This window comes from Cibotium barometz, chromosome 43 (genome assembly GCF_041138505.1).
Source record: "Cibotium barometz isolate CiBa-2024 chromosome 43, ASM4113850v1, whole genome shotgun sequence".
Classification (NCBI taxonomy): Eukaryota; Viridiplantae; Streptophyta; class Polypodiopsida; order Cyatheales; family Cibotiaceae; genus Cibotium; species Cibotium barometz.
The window spans coordinates 15,073,615-15,089,228 of record NC_141088.1 but is presented as its reverse complement, the minus strand read 5'-3'; the positions used below and the strand labels follow the sequence as shown (position 1 = coordinate 15,089,228).

Genomic DNA, 15,614 nt, shown 5'->3' with positions numbered 1-15,614 from the left:
TGACTACTTAAAGCTTTCCACCACTTTGCCTACATCCGACTACAGATCGGTTCCAAACTATACCACTTAACTTCGGCCGCCAACTTTATGGCATCTCCTGGAGCCATCCACACCTTTCCACCCTAGAAGCAACTTCACCACCAACTTGGGTGATGTGAGCATGCGGCTCACCATTTGAAAGGGGGTATGTTAACCACTTCCTAGTTTCCCCCACCCGACCTATCATAAGGCACGCTTTGCCATCTTTCCTACTCTTAAATGAGCACTTATCTTTTGTAAGGTGGTGCTGGAATATATAAAGTGACCTTACTATATACTTTATGTCAAATAGGGAAAGTCTAAGGACTTAATGTACATACTTGCTTAAGACTAGTAATAGAGGCCGGTCCATTTTCAAGTTTAGCAAACTTGATGTGTGAAAACTAGTGAGAATAAGCAAGACACAATCATTCCCTTGCAATAATTTACTTCTTGGGACCTCTCCTCTTCCCTCTTCTTCCTTGCTCGATGGCTGCATTCTAGATTAGTTTGAATGTAGATTGTCTGCTTGCATTAGCTTACTCTTCATTCCTCGCCTTTTGTGAGAGAGAACCATCATAAAGGACCACATCTTTTTGCCTCTATTTAGGCATAGAGAGCTCTCCCTTTACCCCTTTGACAAAGGAGCATTCTTGTGTGATAAACAGAGTGAGGAAGTGATGGACAAGCTAGCACACCCACATAGGGAAGTTAGAGTTTATGGGTCTAAGGAAAGATCCAAAGACATGCTAATGCAAGGCTAAGGTAAGCTCTTGACTTGAAGAACCCCCTTTGAGTATGAATCACATATCTCCTTGTCCACAAAGCAAGAACGGCTAGATAAAAAGACTACGTTCATCCTTGCACATGTGTCTACAACCATCATGCTACATGTCTCCCTTGCCTTCTCAATTGTAGTGCACGAAAAAAGGAAAGTACTAGGGAATTAATAAATTATGAAGTTGCAAGTTCAAAGAAGAAGCATTCACTTTTGCACCCTCTGCATTGAAGTCCACACTTTACCCAAGTCTCCTCATGGCAAGAACCTTGAAAGGCACAAGTCTAGCAATACACCATAACCAAATAATCTCATTAATTTACCCAAGTCTCCTTATGGCAAGAACCTAAAAGACACAAGTCTAGCAGTAGTAATGCAACATGGGCACTTCTATCTTCATGTAAGAGGAGGTGTACATATAGAGAATGTGGGTGGATTGAGTATACTCTATTCCTTGCATTATAGTTGGCATGGAATCCAAGTGCCAAACATATCTGCATTTGTAACCAATAATTGAGTTCAACACTTATAAGATAATTATTTGAATCATAAAAAACATATATCTTTTCAAGCCTATAGAGAGATGTTATAGCTCTACACTATTTAATAGCTTCCATTAGTGAGATTAACCTCTTTGTTAAGCATGTAAGCACCATTGCTACTGTCATTAGTGAGATTAACCTCTTTGGTAAGCATGTAAGCATGGTGCTACTATTATGTCCGAAACAAATGGCTTATACAAATCACCCCTATATCTCATCAAAATGTCAAGAAAATACATTGCAAGCATAGGTTGCAAGTGGAATCTAGATAGGCACATTAGTGCTAGCAAATTGTGTTAGCAAACTTGCTTGCATCAATGAAGACATAGTCCATGTAGACCTCTTTGGAAAGCCACTCAATGAAAGGATGGCCAAAAAAAAAGGCATTCCATGGGTATTCCTTAGATTGGGATTGGTTGGCTCAATCGTGCATTCGGCCCGAGCCTGTACAAGTAAGATATATATCATCAAAAAAAAAACGTGTGGAAGGAAAGAGGGTAATAGGGTTTTGAGCATTTTTTCATCACAGATGTAGGCAAATTTGCCATGATATAATCTAGTTAAAAAGTATAAGGGGCATCACATCCATACACTACCATGCAAATGGGTTGTGTTTTTACCATAATACTAATCATTTATTTATTCAAGACATCAATACTCACACAAAGGAATGTAGAGATTTTTGGAATATTTTTTTATTAATGTTTTAAATGTGTGGGACACCATAACGGAATGCTCTTTTTATATCACCAAAAAACGTATTAGGCATGACCTTTCGAATCTCAAACCAAACAACCATCTTTCTTATGGTGGGTAAGTAATGTTAGAAAAGCATTTGATCAATTCTCCACCCTCGTGTTGTTACTCTACGGGTGACGATAAATGCGCTCTATTTTCTAAGGCCCCTATATGAGGAGTAGACGTTGTGGTGAGCCACCAACAATTCCCATTTTAGACATTGGATGGTGGCCAAATGTGGCCAAGATGGCTTACGAATGAGGAGTAGACACTATGGTGAGCACCTTGGCACCCAATACTTCTCAGTTTAGACATTGGATATGGTGGCCAAATGTTGGCAAGATGCATCCTACTTGGCATAGTGCCAAGTCTATAGAAGCCGTCTTATGTAGACTTGGAACTATGCCAAGTTTTCAATTGAGACACTGGATGATGGCCAAATGTTGCCAAACTTGGCACTATGTGAAGTAGGATGCATCCTACTTGGCATAGTGTCAACTCTACATAAGTCATCTTGGCTACTTGTGCGGGCTATGTGATCGCATTAGTGTGAGTGCTCTGGAAAGCGAACCAAGAACACAATGTTCTTGGGTTGCGGGGCACCCATTTGAGGATCTAAATGGTCTCAGATGACCATGGAAGCTTAGGGTTTAGGGTCCAGTTGGATGATATGATCAGTTGGTCATTTTGGACCAAGTCATGGGTGTGTGTTGCCGACGTATGTACATGCCGTTAATATGTGCCAGATTCCCTCGAAAATACAAATAGATCCCAACGTTGGCAGATGAGTCCCTCCCGGGATTACCCCGAAGGGTCCGCAGAGCGGTAGCCTACTAAATAGTTCGTACAGTTCTTCGAGGAGGAAATGAATCTATCCCTGCATCCCAACGTAGAATAAGAATCAATCAGAGTCCAGTGAGAATAGCATCCCTTTTGCGACGACGGGCTGGGGAACAGAGGCCCTCAAATGAAAGGCCCGACCCCTCTATATATAGACTAGTTTGGCAGCCTTTATTTATCATCAAGTTTATTATGTTCAAGCACTCTTGTAAACAAGACATCCTCGACCCATAGTCTATCTAGATCGCCCATCAAAGCTTCTTACCTGGAGTACATAAGTCAAGCAATATATAGCCGACAGAGTACAAACAACACACCAAATCCTGATTCTTTGGCCCCATGCATACAGGGAAATCATCACTGAGAGGGCGACCTCCCTCCAAAGAGCCACACATCCCCACTCTCACAGATCCAGACCCTCCACCCGCTAGCTCCAGATCCGGGACATTCTTCAACACCACATGTAGTAGATATTGCAGCTTTGTACTCCAGCCATGAGGATGATCCATGATGAGTCAGAACACATGAAGTTTTATGGCTACTTCATTGTATACACAGGGCTTGTGCAATACTAGACCTTGTTTTTCTTTATTCATGTTGTCTTGACATCCAAGTTACTCATGGATTGTATGTAACATCTCTTTGGTCAGGGCGGGGAAGCTAGCCTAGCTGTAGTCTACGAAGTGGGTGCTCAGTTCAAATGCACACAACCCCACCCCCCCCCCCTCCCCCTCTCCCACTCTCCCAAAAATAAAAACCAAAGGGATGCAATTAAAGTAGTGAACCTCTTTAAAACACCTCTCTTGTCTCATAGATCCTTCAAACCTTTTGTAGACATTAATACAATCTTTTTTTTCTCTCGTAATAGAAGATATATTACCAAAATCACTTTACAAATGGCCACATGGCCACCAGGTGATGTACTAGCTTTCCCTCACTAATTACTCTAAACCACAAGTGTACCCTCATCCAATATATAGCCGTGTCATTAATCTCTCTCTCTCTCTCTCTCTCTCTCTCTCTCTCAGCCGCACAGAGCGGAACAGGGTTATCAGGAAGGACATTGTCAAACTGGATACTCAAAGGACATGGAGTTCACCTAGTCGTCCACTGGGGACAAAGATGGCCTTCTACAGAGATCACCTCCTATGCCTGATAGAGGATGGGTTCATCATCCGTCCACGCTACATGGACATACACCTATCCTTTGGGGTGAGATGTGCGATCGGCCAGATCCGCACCTCGTCCCACCAGCTGAGAGTGGAGACTGCCAGATATGGGCCTAGGGCGGCCGCACCAGAGGACAAGATATGCCAGCTCTGTCACACAAAGCCCGAGACAGAGGACCATTACATATGCCGATGCCCCGTGTACTATGAGATTCGGGGGAGGTTCCACAGCCTCTTCCGAGCTGGGTTTGGACCACTTTCCCAGATCGTGGACTTCCCGGATCAAAGATGCCTGGGACTTTTTCTTCTAGAGCTCCGTAGACACAAGGAGTCCTTAGTGAGATCCAGATCAGCTGTACTTGCTCGAGGACCAGCACAGAGAGCTCTCACTGACTTCTTCCATACCAGCACTCCGAGGGCCTCATACCCAGACCACAGGCTAGTGTAGGAGCTCGGCTGAGAGGTGTGACACTCGACAAAGCCACTGAGTTATGCAGAGCTCGACGCCCCAGACCCCATGGCCCTCGCCCACGGCCACGCCACCACAAGAAGATCCGGGCCATCATCTCCCATCATCGCAAGACCTTCTTGCGCCAGCTCAGTTTTACCACCTTGAGCACCATATCACAGCAGCCCATGAGGGATGTATTAGGGTGATATGAAAGCTCTCTGCTCATGTACCTAGATCAGATTTTAAAGTTCTAGATTTTTGTTGTCTTTCTTTATTACTATTTTGTACCCAGGATTATGTACCTCGTGGATATGATGTAACCTTTTGGTCTCATAGGTCATTTTGGCCTTTTGAAGACGTTAATACAACTCTCTCTCTCTCTCTCTCTCTCTCTCTCTCTCTCTCTCTCTCTCTAGCTCATGTACCTAGATCAAATTTTAAAGTTCTAGATTTTTGTTATCTTTCTTTATTACTATTTTGTACCCAAGATTATGTACCTCGTGGATATGATGTAACTTTTTGGTCTCATAGGTCATTATGGCCTTTTGAAGACGTTAATATAACATTTCATTTCATTTCATTTCTCTCTTATTCAACACGTCTTGTGTTCGAATCTCACTCCCGTCGGATAGATCATATTTGGTCTCTTGGGATTGTTCCTACGACGTTAAAAGAGCTTCTTCAAACAGGTGTGTGGGTGAATAAACAAAATGGGCTAACCTTTCTATCACCCAATGTGTGGTAGATTGGTTAGCTCATGGAGTTGTTATTCAACACGTCTTGTGTTCGAATCTCACTCCCGTCGGATAGATCATATTTGGTCTCTTGGGATTGTTCCTACGACGTTAAAAGAGCTTCTTTTTCTTCTTCTTCTTCTCTCTCTCTCTCTCTGTGCTATGATCCTCCTCTGCCAACTATGGACTCCAAGCTAACCGTGGGAGGCGATGTAGACATACTGTACGTAGGAGTCTGACTACGGAGGCAGTAGCCCAAGAGGTAGGATACCCCACAAGCATCTATCATTAACTTTTTTGGCCCTCACCAGACTCTCAGCCCACACCAGATCCGCCCACACCAGGCTCTAATCTCAGTCGACCGGCACTCAAGAGAGTTTTTATCACAACAGCCAGCAGTTCTTGCTCTCCAAAACAGGTCGGCCGGCTCCCACCAGCCATCTGGAAAGCATGTGACCAGCTTCACCTCCAGTTTTCGAGCTTCCCTACTAGAAATAACGAGTTGTGCGCTTTTTAGGTCCAGAAAGGGGCGCCTACAAGCAAACAACCCAAAACATGTCCAATGCCGGTCCCTTGGCCACCACATCTATTAAATAGTCCTGCCCAGTGCCCAAAACATGTCCAGTGCCCGTCCCTTGGCCGCCACGTGTATTAAAATAGTCCTGCCTAGTGTGATGCATGTGGAGATTATATTGGTGCAGTATTAAACCAAGAAGGACATGTTGTAGCATACAAAAGACGCCGGTTGCAACACGCGGAACTTATTTTGCACGTTTATGACAAAGAGCTTCTTGCAGTCATTCATGCTCTCACGATGTGGAAGCATTATTTGTTGGGAGCTAAATTTACCGTTAAGCCGGATCATCAAAGTCTTCCGTACTTTCTTACGCAAACGAAGTTGTCTGAAAAGCATATGAGATGGGCAAATTTCCTCTCTATGTTTCATTTTCAGATTTTACACACTCCCGGAAAGAATTGTAGTGGCTGATGCGCTTTCCCGAAGGCCTCAAGTTCATGCCATTATTGTGGCCTATCATCAAGATCTCTCAGATATGCGTGATGCCTATCACCCAGATGATGATTTTCAGCATATATGGGCTGATTTACAACAGGGCAATTCAGCCCCGAACTATTTCATACGTGATGGGTATTTGATGATGCATAAGTGCCTTTGTGTGCATAAAAACTTAAAGCAAAAAGTGTTGGAGAAATGCCATATACCGCCTTATGCAGGACAGAGGCATTCTTGCCACTACACAAGCTTTGGAGAAGTATTTCTTTTGGCCTCAGATGTGTAAAGACATTGATGATTATGTATGCCAATGTTTGGTTTGCCAGAAGGTCAAATTTGACAGGCATAAGACTCCAGGGTTGCTTCAACCGTTGCCAATTCCGAATCAGCCTTGGGAAAGTATCGCCATGGATTTTATCATGGATCTTCCGAAAACGCAACAAGGGAATGATTTGGACTATTGTGGACAGATTCAGTAAACAAGCACATTTCATTCCAGTACAGAAAACCATACAGCCAGAGCATATGACGAAGATATTTTTGGCCCAAATCTTCAAGCATCACGGCATGCCAAAGACAATTGTGGGGGACCGTGATCTTCGCACCACTAGTCTCTTTTGGTACGCACTATTTGATAATATGGGAACCAAGCTAAATTTCTCTTCGGCATATCATCCACAGACGGATGGACAGAGTGAAATTGCAAATTCAGCAATGCTTGAACTGCTGAAATCTTATGTCTCTGACCGCAAGTCAGACTGGGAGACATATCTACCACTTGAGTTTGCCTACAACAATACAGTGCATACTTCTACGGGTAAGGCACCCTTGAAATTGTTTATAGCAAAGTTATTTTGCCTCCTATCCTATCCTACGCACAAAGGATGAAATATTTGCAGCAGATGAGTATGTCAAGGATCTCGATACTGCCTTTTTCACAGGTCAGGATAGCCATACAGAGATCCCAAGAAAAGCATAAGAAAGCTGTAGATAAACATCGGAAACAGTTACAATTTAAGAAGGGTGATTGGGTTTTATTGAAATTCCAAAAAGCTCACCTCTGTAAGAAGACAGGCAAAGAGAAAATGTATCCCAAGCTATCTTGCAGGTATTATAGACCATTTCAGATCTTGGAGAAGATCAATGAGGTACCTTTTCGATTGGTGTTACTAGATCATTGGCGGATACATAATGCCTTTCCTGTCAGTCTCTTAAAACCATATGTTGGTCCTAATCCCTTGTTGTGGAGGACCAACCAGAGATTGATGAATTGAAAGAAATCCTTGAGCCTAAGTAGATTGTCTTTCACAAAGAATGAAAAGCGCCTCATGGCAAGCTTGTTCGTAGATATCTGGTTAAATTCAAAAATTACCCACAGCACTTGATCCGAAGTGGATTGATGAAGAATATTTTAAGGAGTACCCAGACCTCTTTACTGCATATATGGATGCTTTTTAGTTGCGGACAACTGATTAGAAGCCGAGGGGGATGTCACAATCCTCCATAGAACTGTGCCATGCGGAAGGATTTCCTGGAGCATGATCGATTCACTCATATAAGAGTTGGTGACTCTGACTACTGAATTTATGCACTCATGCAAGGGTTGGTGACCCTAGTGAGTGTGTAAACTCATGAAAGAGTTGGTGACTCTCTTCAGTGAGTATGTGAACTCATGGAAGGGTTGGTGACTCTAGTGAGTTAACTGGACTCATGCAAGGGCAGTTGCTCTAGTGAGTACAGTATTTGGACCCAACATGGGTGCTGGCTCTAGTGAGTACAGTATTTGGACCCAACATGGGTGCTGGCCATGGTCACAACTATTTTGGTGTATAACATGGCAAGTTGGGAGATTTAATCCAAATCATCGCACACAAGCATTTGCCTATGAAATGCATTTGCATGTGTCTCTTGTTTTGTTTGCTTGGACATTGCCTAGTTTTTTGCTTGTGAATGTCCACGGGCATCGGGGACGCCTATACACCCCGTGGACACGTGTGTGCACACCTGTTTGGGAGTAAGGCAGTGATTTTTATGTGTTTTGCAAGTGGCGGTTGGTAAGTGTGCACACTCAAACCTTATTTAACTATTATTTCCTTTGTCTATTAAACTCTATGGTTACAGGTTCATATTCATTAAAGTTTGGGCGGACAAACTTATAATTTATAAGAGAATTCAGATCAGGCAGGACTTTAACTAGGACCAATTATGAGTGCTAGGCACCCGGGCACTAGAGCAAAAGCCCACGAGTTGCTAAAAGTGGCTGAGGGGTTATTTTTATGACCCACGAGTTGCTTTTCTGGGAGCCTAGTGTGTTGAACAAGTCAAGGCAGCCAAAAAGATCAAGTCGACTTCTTCTATGGAGAGCATAGGGCTGTTGGACAGCAATGAGGAGAGTTTTGAGGCTGGCCGACTACTGCTGCTGCTGCTGCTAGCCAACTGGTCAACACCATGAGTATGTGCTACATGGCTGGTCAACTATCAAACTGGTGCTGCTGGGCTGGTCGAGAGTGATTTCTCTCTTTCCAAGTGCTGGCCGACTTGCATACAGGCTATAGAGAGCCAGTCGAGTTGCATACAAGCTCTCTAGGGCTGGTCGACAGCTTCTCTTGCTTCCCTATAGGCTGACTGTGCTGATTTATAGCAAAATTCAGCAAGGCACCAAGGGTTTTCTTGGGGCGGAGCCGATACAGTTTGTGCCCGGCTTCAACCCTACTCATCACTGGTTGCAAAACGATTTGGCCTAAGTGCTGTTTTGGGCCTGTTTGAAGCTGTTGGTTTGGACAATCGTGTGGATTGCCGGGAAATCAAGGAAACAGTTGGTGATTGTTTGGCCCTAGTTGGTGACCGAGGGTTTGCTTACTTTGAAGAGCAATTAGTTAGTCCTTTGGCCCTGGTTGATTACCGAGGGTTTGCTTTCTTTGACAAGTAGTTGGTGACTGCTTTGGCCTTGGTTGGTGACCGAGGATTTGTTTTCTTTATTGAGCAATTGGTGACTACTTTGGTCCTGTTGGGTGCACTCCCAGTCATGAAACAAAGCAGCAGTGGGGCTGGGCTGTTGATGAAGTCGGAAAATACGTCGGCTGGCGCCCACGGGCACTTGGCAGAAATCTTCCCATAAATTCAGAATCGACTCACCAAGTAGATGACATAGGGTGAGGCGACACAACCCTATGCTCAGAATCGAATTCTGACGAAAACCCAGCCCTCCATGACCAAAAACAAAATTTAGCTGGGCCTGGCAGAAATGATCACTGGCAGCAATTGAGGTATGGAGTCACAGGCGGGATGTCAATACAGAAAACCAATGGCCACATAAGATAAATCTTGCACATGACACAACACCAGGGGCTGAAGTTGGGCCAGCTGCCCCTGAGGTATCTTTATTACCAACAGAGTATTCTCTTGTACAAGATGCGGGTGCTCGGGAGTTCCACTCCTCTGCTAGCACCAGATTTATTCAAATCGGTGAAAAACAAAGCAATACAAGCTCTCGGTCATCAACCAGAGCAAAGCAATCACCAAGTGCTCAATAAAGAAAACAAACCCTCGGTCACCAACCAAGGTAAAGCAGTCACCAACTCCTCGTCAAAGTAAGTAAACCCTCGGTTCCTCCGATGCCAGAACTTCATTTTCAGCCTTTCGTTCACCACAAGGTTGCAACCCAGGTGCTAGTATGGGCACGCCAATGTCGTGCGTGGACCGGGAACACCAGGTTCATGGCTGCTTCACTCCAGTGTGAGAGGTGAGGATTGCTGAAATTCATCTACATCAACGGAATTTTGCTCTAACTACTTGTTGGTAATTGTATTCATTTCTTGTTTATGGCAAATTTGGCTATCATAGTTGTGGAACATTGTACCAATAAAATACTCCAATAATATACTCAATATTGAGAGGAGGGGGGGGGGTGTTGGGTTGTGTCGGCCTGGGTTCCAGCCCCAATGTGTTGTCATTGAGCAATTTTCATTTTCAGCATTGTCTTAGTCTTGTGATGCTTCCATTTCATTAAGTATTTAAGTGATTGTTATTTACAAGATGGTGCCCAATACATGCTCACATCCAACGAGGTGAATTACACCTCCTACCCAGTTGCAAGCCATACAAAGATCACTTACATGGGTAGCAAGCTTGAGGTGGTGCACTCATATGTCTATCTCGGAGCTACCTTCACTAGTCCACGCTTCTCTAGCAGCACAAGATAGAGTCACTAAAGGATATGCAGCTCTAGCCCTATTGGAGAGGCAGTGTTTCTAGGTGCATTTTCAGGAGCCGAGGACAAAGGGTTGGCTTTTTGACACCCTAGTCACCATATGCAGCTCCCTTCTGGGCACCAAATTTATCCCCAACAGATTGGCAACGGATAGAGCATCCTCAGATCACGATGTTATCACAGATGATACGCAGCAAACCATCTGTCCCCCACCAGATCATCCATGAAGAGTTTGTTGTGGCTCCTATGTTGATGGAGGCCCTGTTCCAGACACTCACTTGTATAAAAAGGGTGCAGGAGATGGCTCACTTGGATAGTCAGTTCAATTGCCCCGACTTGCACTACATCACAACAGATATCTGCCAGAGGAGAGCATTCATCCTGAAATGGCACAGTACTCACTTGGTTTCACGCACATGGACTGCAGATGAACTGGCTCCCTCCATTTCAATGTGATCCAGACTCCCCATACATCAGGCTTACACACGAGGACAGGAACTCGGTGATCCAATACGATCTACACATGTAACACATGGATTACACCAGTAGGCCCATTGCCTACCAAGATGCAGTACTACAAAGATCATTTCTTGAGATTCACAGCAGATGGTTTCATACGGAGACCAAGTTATCTCGATGTCTTTATGTCCCATGCTATGAGGATAGCCATTGGCCAGCTTAGGGTATCATCCCATAGACCGAGGATAGAGACTGGCAGAGCTGAACGGATACCCAAAGAGGACAGGACATGTAGACTCTGTCAAACGGGGGTTGAGTCAAAGGAACACTATGTTTACCAGTGCCCTATCTATTATGAGATCAGAGGGAGATTTCACTATCTATTCAGAGAGGGCTGTGGACCCTTATCCCAGATCAGAGGTGCCTTGGACTCTTCCTACTAGAGCTTATCTGACACAGAGAGTCACTACTCAGAGATCCTTGCCCCCAAGACTCCTCTCAGCTTACCATCACCAGTTTTTTCCCGACTAGAGGGGAGGATAGGGAGGCACCAGAGCCCACCAGTGGATACGGGAGCCTATACTACAGTGTCCCCCTCGCAGCAGGCCCATGGGAGTCACATCAGATCGGGCACGCACACTCCAGAGAGCTACCCGCCCTCGTCCTGTCGGGGACCCTGGCCACCCCCAGCTCATCAGCCCCAGATTTAGGAGATCCTGGCCCACCATCGCGGCCTGGTCCTCAGCGTAGACTATCAACATCCCTAACCTTCTTGTATCACCCATGATGGACATCCTGGGATAGGCCCTTGCCCAGCATACAGGGTTAATTGACTGTTCTTATTCAGCTCTCCCATATCCCATCACTAATTGTACCCTATACCTGGCATAGTAGGATCCAGATTTTTCATCTTTGTATAATCTCAGAGTTGGAGATCTTAGCTTTCAGTTTTCAGTTTATTGTTGCTTTTTCTTTTTTCATCCACGACAAGATTTCATGGACACTATGTATACATCATTTTGGTCTCATAGACCCTTTTGGGTCTTTTGAAGACATTAATATAACTCTCTCTCTCTCTCTCTCTCTCTCTCTCTCTCACCCACACACAGGATGGGGAAGGTATGCTTATACACAGGTATTTGAAAAGGAAAATACTGTCTTGGCCTGGAGGCATGTTCAAACATTTTTGCGACGCATGTTCTCTATTAATAGAAACAACCAACTCCTGTCCAAATGTAGAATGCTACACCATTATCAATGGCATGGTACTGATCACATGTGCTTACTTTTATGTAGAAATAAGGCCATTTCACCTTCGTTTGTACATGCAAGGTTTTAGTGTCGGCCACCTGCATTCGGTGGCCCTTTTTTGGTCCTGCAAAAATAACACACCGAAATGTCATTGCAAGGCTGTTTCAGCAGTTCTATCGCATCAATATACTCGTATGGCATCAAAGAGGTCCTTACCTGTTTTAGAAATTCGAACATGACAAATAGCTTATTAGAGAAGTCCTGCACAGAGGAAACACATATTTACATCTTCTCTTGTTGAAGATCGCATAGAAAACTCCCATGAAAAGCATGTCACTCACTGGTGCGAGCAGGGGTCAAACCCACGGCCTCCCATTGGGACTGACCCACCACCCCTTTTTTTTGCTTTTGTCTGAATTCCACTATATAAAAAAATCCCATGAAAAAAGACATCTAATAGACTATCAGACCTTGGAGACAAGTGAAAACCCTAACGTATTTAGGGCCTTTATGAAATGTGTAGGATCAGCACCACCATTATTTGGATTGAACCGACTCCTGACTTCAGCTATCAACAGCGAGCCCCTGAGAGAAAATTACTGATAAATTTCACACAAGGGATTATATTGCTAGAAAGAAAGACAAACTCTGAAAAAAAAAAGGGATACCTTGACTTCAAAACTCGGTGTGCTTCAACTAGAAAGCTTGAGTAGTCTGTTCCCATTAGTGAGAGGCAAAACACAGTAACATCAACTGACTGGGTCTTCAAGGGTGTCTGCTGGGAAAAAAAAAGGGACCTCAAACAATTCAGATAATGCCCTCCCATGAAAGGTTAGTTCTCCATGGTGACTATAAGGAATGCTTACATGTGCCATATTGCAAGCAATTATTGTTGCATCAGATGCAACAAGGTCCAAAGAGAAAACTTGGTTTTTGACTTTTTTTGACAATTTCCCGTCTCCTTTGAACAGAGAGGAAGATAAATTAGAAAACCATCAACCTGAATAAGAAGGCCAGTACCACATTCAACCCAACCCTGTTCTCCGTGTTGAGCTACAAAGCTAATCTACCTTTTCTTTCCTTCTTCAGCATGACATTGCGCAGAATATCAGCTTAAAAACTTACCACATCCAAAATCTGCTACAACTAAATCTGTACTCCTTTTTTTTAGCCAGTCAATAATGGCATCCAATGGCTGGCTTGGCCATCGAGACATTTGCTCTTGATAACCTGCATGATACTGACAACTTTTCTAGTTACTACGGGGAAACAAGGTTATTCTTCTTCTGAAAACAAGCTCAACGCATAATCCACGAAAGCAAAGCATGACTAAGAATCTACTTTCATCTGCCCAAATACAGTTACCATACACTTGAAAGGAAACAACATCAATGGGAAGTACAAATTCAAGTGGACAAAAAAAGAGAAGAGAAAATCTTAATAAATGCAAATACATTGTAACGTTAGTAAAATGATGGAGCAGCTAATTATAGCCGTGAACACCTATTTTGTTAGTAAGGGGTTAAGTTGTAGGCAGTTTTCATTTACAGTTCTATTTTGATAGATATTGTGGGATTCAATTATAGCATTCCACGTGTCATCTGGGCAGGTCCATTTATCCTATTAAAATAAACATTAGAGTTGGCCTATGTACATAGAAAGGGCTTCAACTATACATTTGCATGCCATTCAGTCATTGAAAACAATTATTTCCATTTTAGGACTCTTCAATTGTCCTCCTAGTCAGCTTACACGTGTGCTGCTCTGAACGTGTGCCCTCTTGCCAGGTAACAAAAATTTATTCTGTTGATTGATCCTGTCAGACATGACATGCTAGAAGAAAGTCCCTCTCCCAAGGCCAGAAGGAGATCATCTTCTAAATCACATTATCAATTACTAATTAGCCTAACTAATGGTCAATTGACTTTATTGACACTAATTGATGTCACTTGATCGCCCGTGATGATGATATCAAGGAAACTCTTGCAGTCATCTTACAACAGCGAACTCATTTGTCACAAGGTCAAACTGCTTTGGAACAGAGGATGGACAATCTACAAAAGCAACAAGAAGGTAGATTCAACAATTCCTTTACTCAAATCTGAAATGTCAAGAATGATTTCTAGAACTTCAAGAGACAGAAGATCACAAGGGTTAAAGGCTGGTGGGATGTGAAATCATAGTGATGATGATGCTTCTGATCATGATACTCATAGTGCTGATCATCATAGGAATGAAGAAAGTTACCTTGCAAATGTTGACGACAATTATTTGCAGCCTTCTTATCATCCTAGGGGTGGTATTTTTTTATCTCATACGGATAGCGCTCACCATGATACTAGATTTTGCAAGTGGCCATGTACTTCAGGCCATTCTCTTGTGGACTCAGAGTGCATTGCATGGATGATGATACATGATTTTCATCATGGTGATGATGATGGAGCTTATAGTCATGATAGTGAGAATGATGATTATAGTCATGCCATTCATGGTGATGCTCTCGATGATAATCACAGTGATGATGCATGTGGTTCTGGTTATCTCATTGATCACGTTTTGATGGAGAAAGTGATGATACATGCATTGATGTGTACCTTGTGGATTTTATACATGATAATGTGGATATGTATCTTTTTTATTTCCATGATGACCATGCATATGCACTGTGTGATGCCTTTGGGCAGTAGGTTTGCCACACATGTAATGAATGAGTGCGAAATTTCTCACATCCCATCTATCATACCTTTGTTCTTGAAGTTATGGAGGATGATTATGTCCTTTCACATGCCAATCATAGCCATTTCTTGAGCTATGGAGAGCCTTTCATCAAATTAACTGTTGATTGAATCCTCATTTCAAGCGGACCAACATCCATTGAAGCAATCAATCCTCATCTCAAGGATACATTTGGGATGTTGGACGTTTCTCTCTTTGGTTTAGCCTATTCCTTCTTTGGCTCAAGTTATGCTGGACTTGGATCTTTATTATATGTAGCAGATAGAGAATTTATCTTTGATCCTAGTATGTCAAGGAAGGTGATAATTCATATGTGCTTGGAAATGGGATTTGGTGTATCATATGTATTTGATCCAAGCATATTTCTTGGATAACTGTTTCCATTTGACTTAGCAAATTACTATGGTGAGCATACAAGTCTTATTTGTTTTTTCTCCTAGCAAATTTGCAGTGTGGTATTCCTGTACTCTAACAGGTTTATTTGTACATGCTACAAGCACAATGCAGGATTTCTCATTTCTTTATGATCCTAAAGACCAGTGACTTCATGTACTTTCACTCTTTGAAGAAGAGATGGAAAGAATGCACAACGAATGCATGTTGTGCTTTAGTTGGCTACATAGTTGCATTCTGTACTCCTACGAATTCTAACAATCCGTACAATGTGTACCATACT

At 43.2% G+C, this 15,614-nt stretch overlaps 1 protein-coding gene across 3 annotated transcripts in view; it reads right to left on the bottom strand.

The window, feature by feature from the left end:
- Positions 1-1,644: 1,644 nt before the first annotated feature.
- The window catches only part of LOC147613575 (S-adenosyl-L-methionine-dependent methyltransferases superfamily protein), a 46,524-nt gene continuing 32,554 nt past the window's right edge, over positions 1,645-15,614 (bottom strand). Inside the window, exons 4-10 of one of the 3 annotated variants that reach the window (XM_086781574.1) lie at positions 13,328-13,442; positions 13,069-13,163; positions 12,871-12,980; positions 12,673-12,787; positions 12,419-12,463; positions 12,238-12,326; positions 1,645-1,782 (exon numbers count right to left, since the gene is read on the bottom strand). In XM_086781574.1, coding sequence (XP_086637700.1) covers positions 12,261-12,326; positions 12,419-12,463; positions 12,673-12,787; positions 12,871-12,980; positions 13,069-13,163; positions 13,328-13,442 — 546 coding nt within the window. In that variant the 3' untranslated portion in view covers positions 1,645-1,782; positions 12,238-12,260. Of the gene's footprint in view, positions 1,783-12,134; positions 12,327-12,418; positions 12,464-12,672; positions 12,788-12,870; positions 12,981-13,068; positions 13,164-13,327; positions 13,443-15,614 lie in introns of those variants that run through there. The other 2 variants (XM_086781573.1, XM_086781575.1) reach the window with 2 other exon arrangements.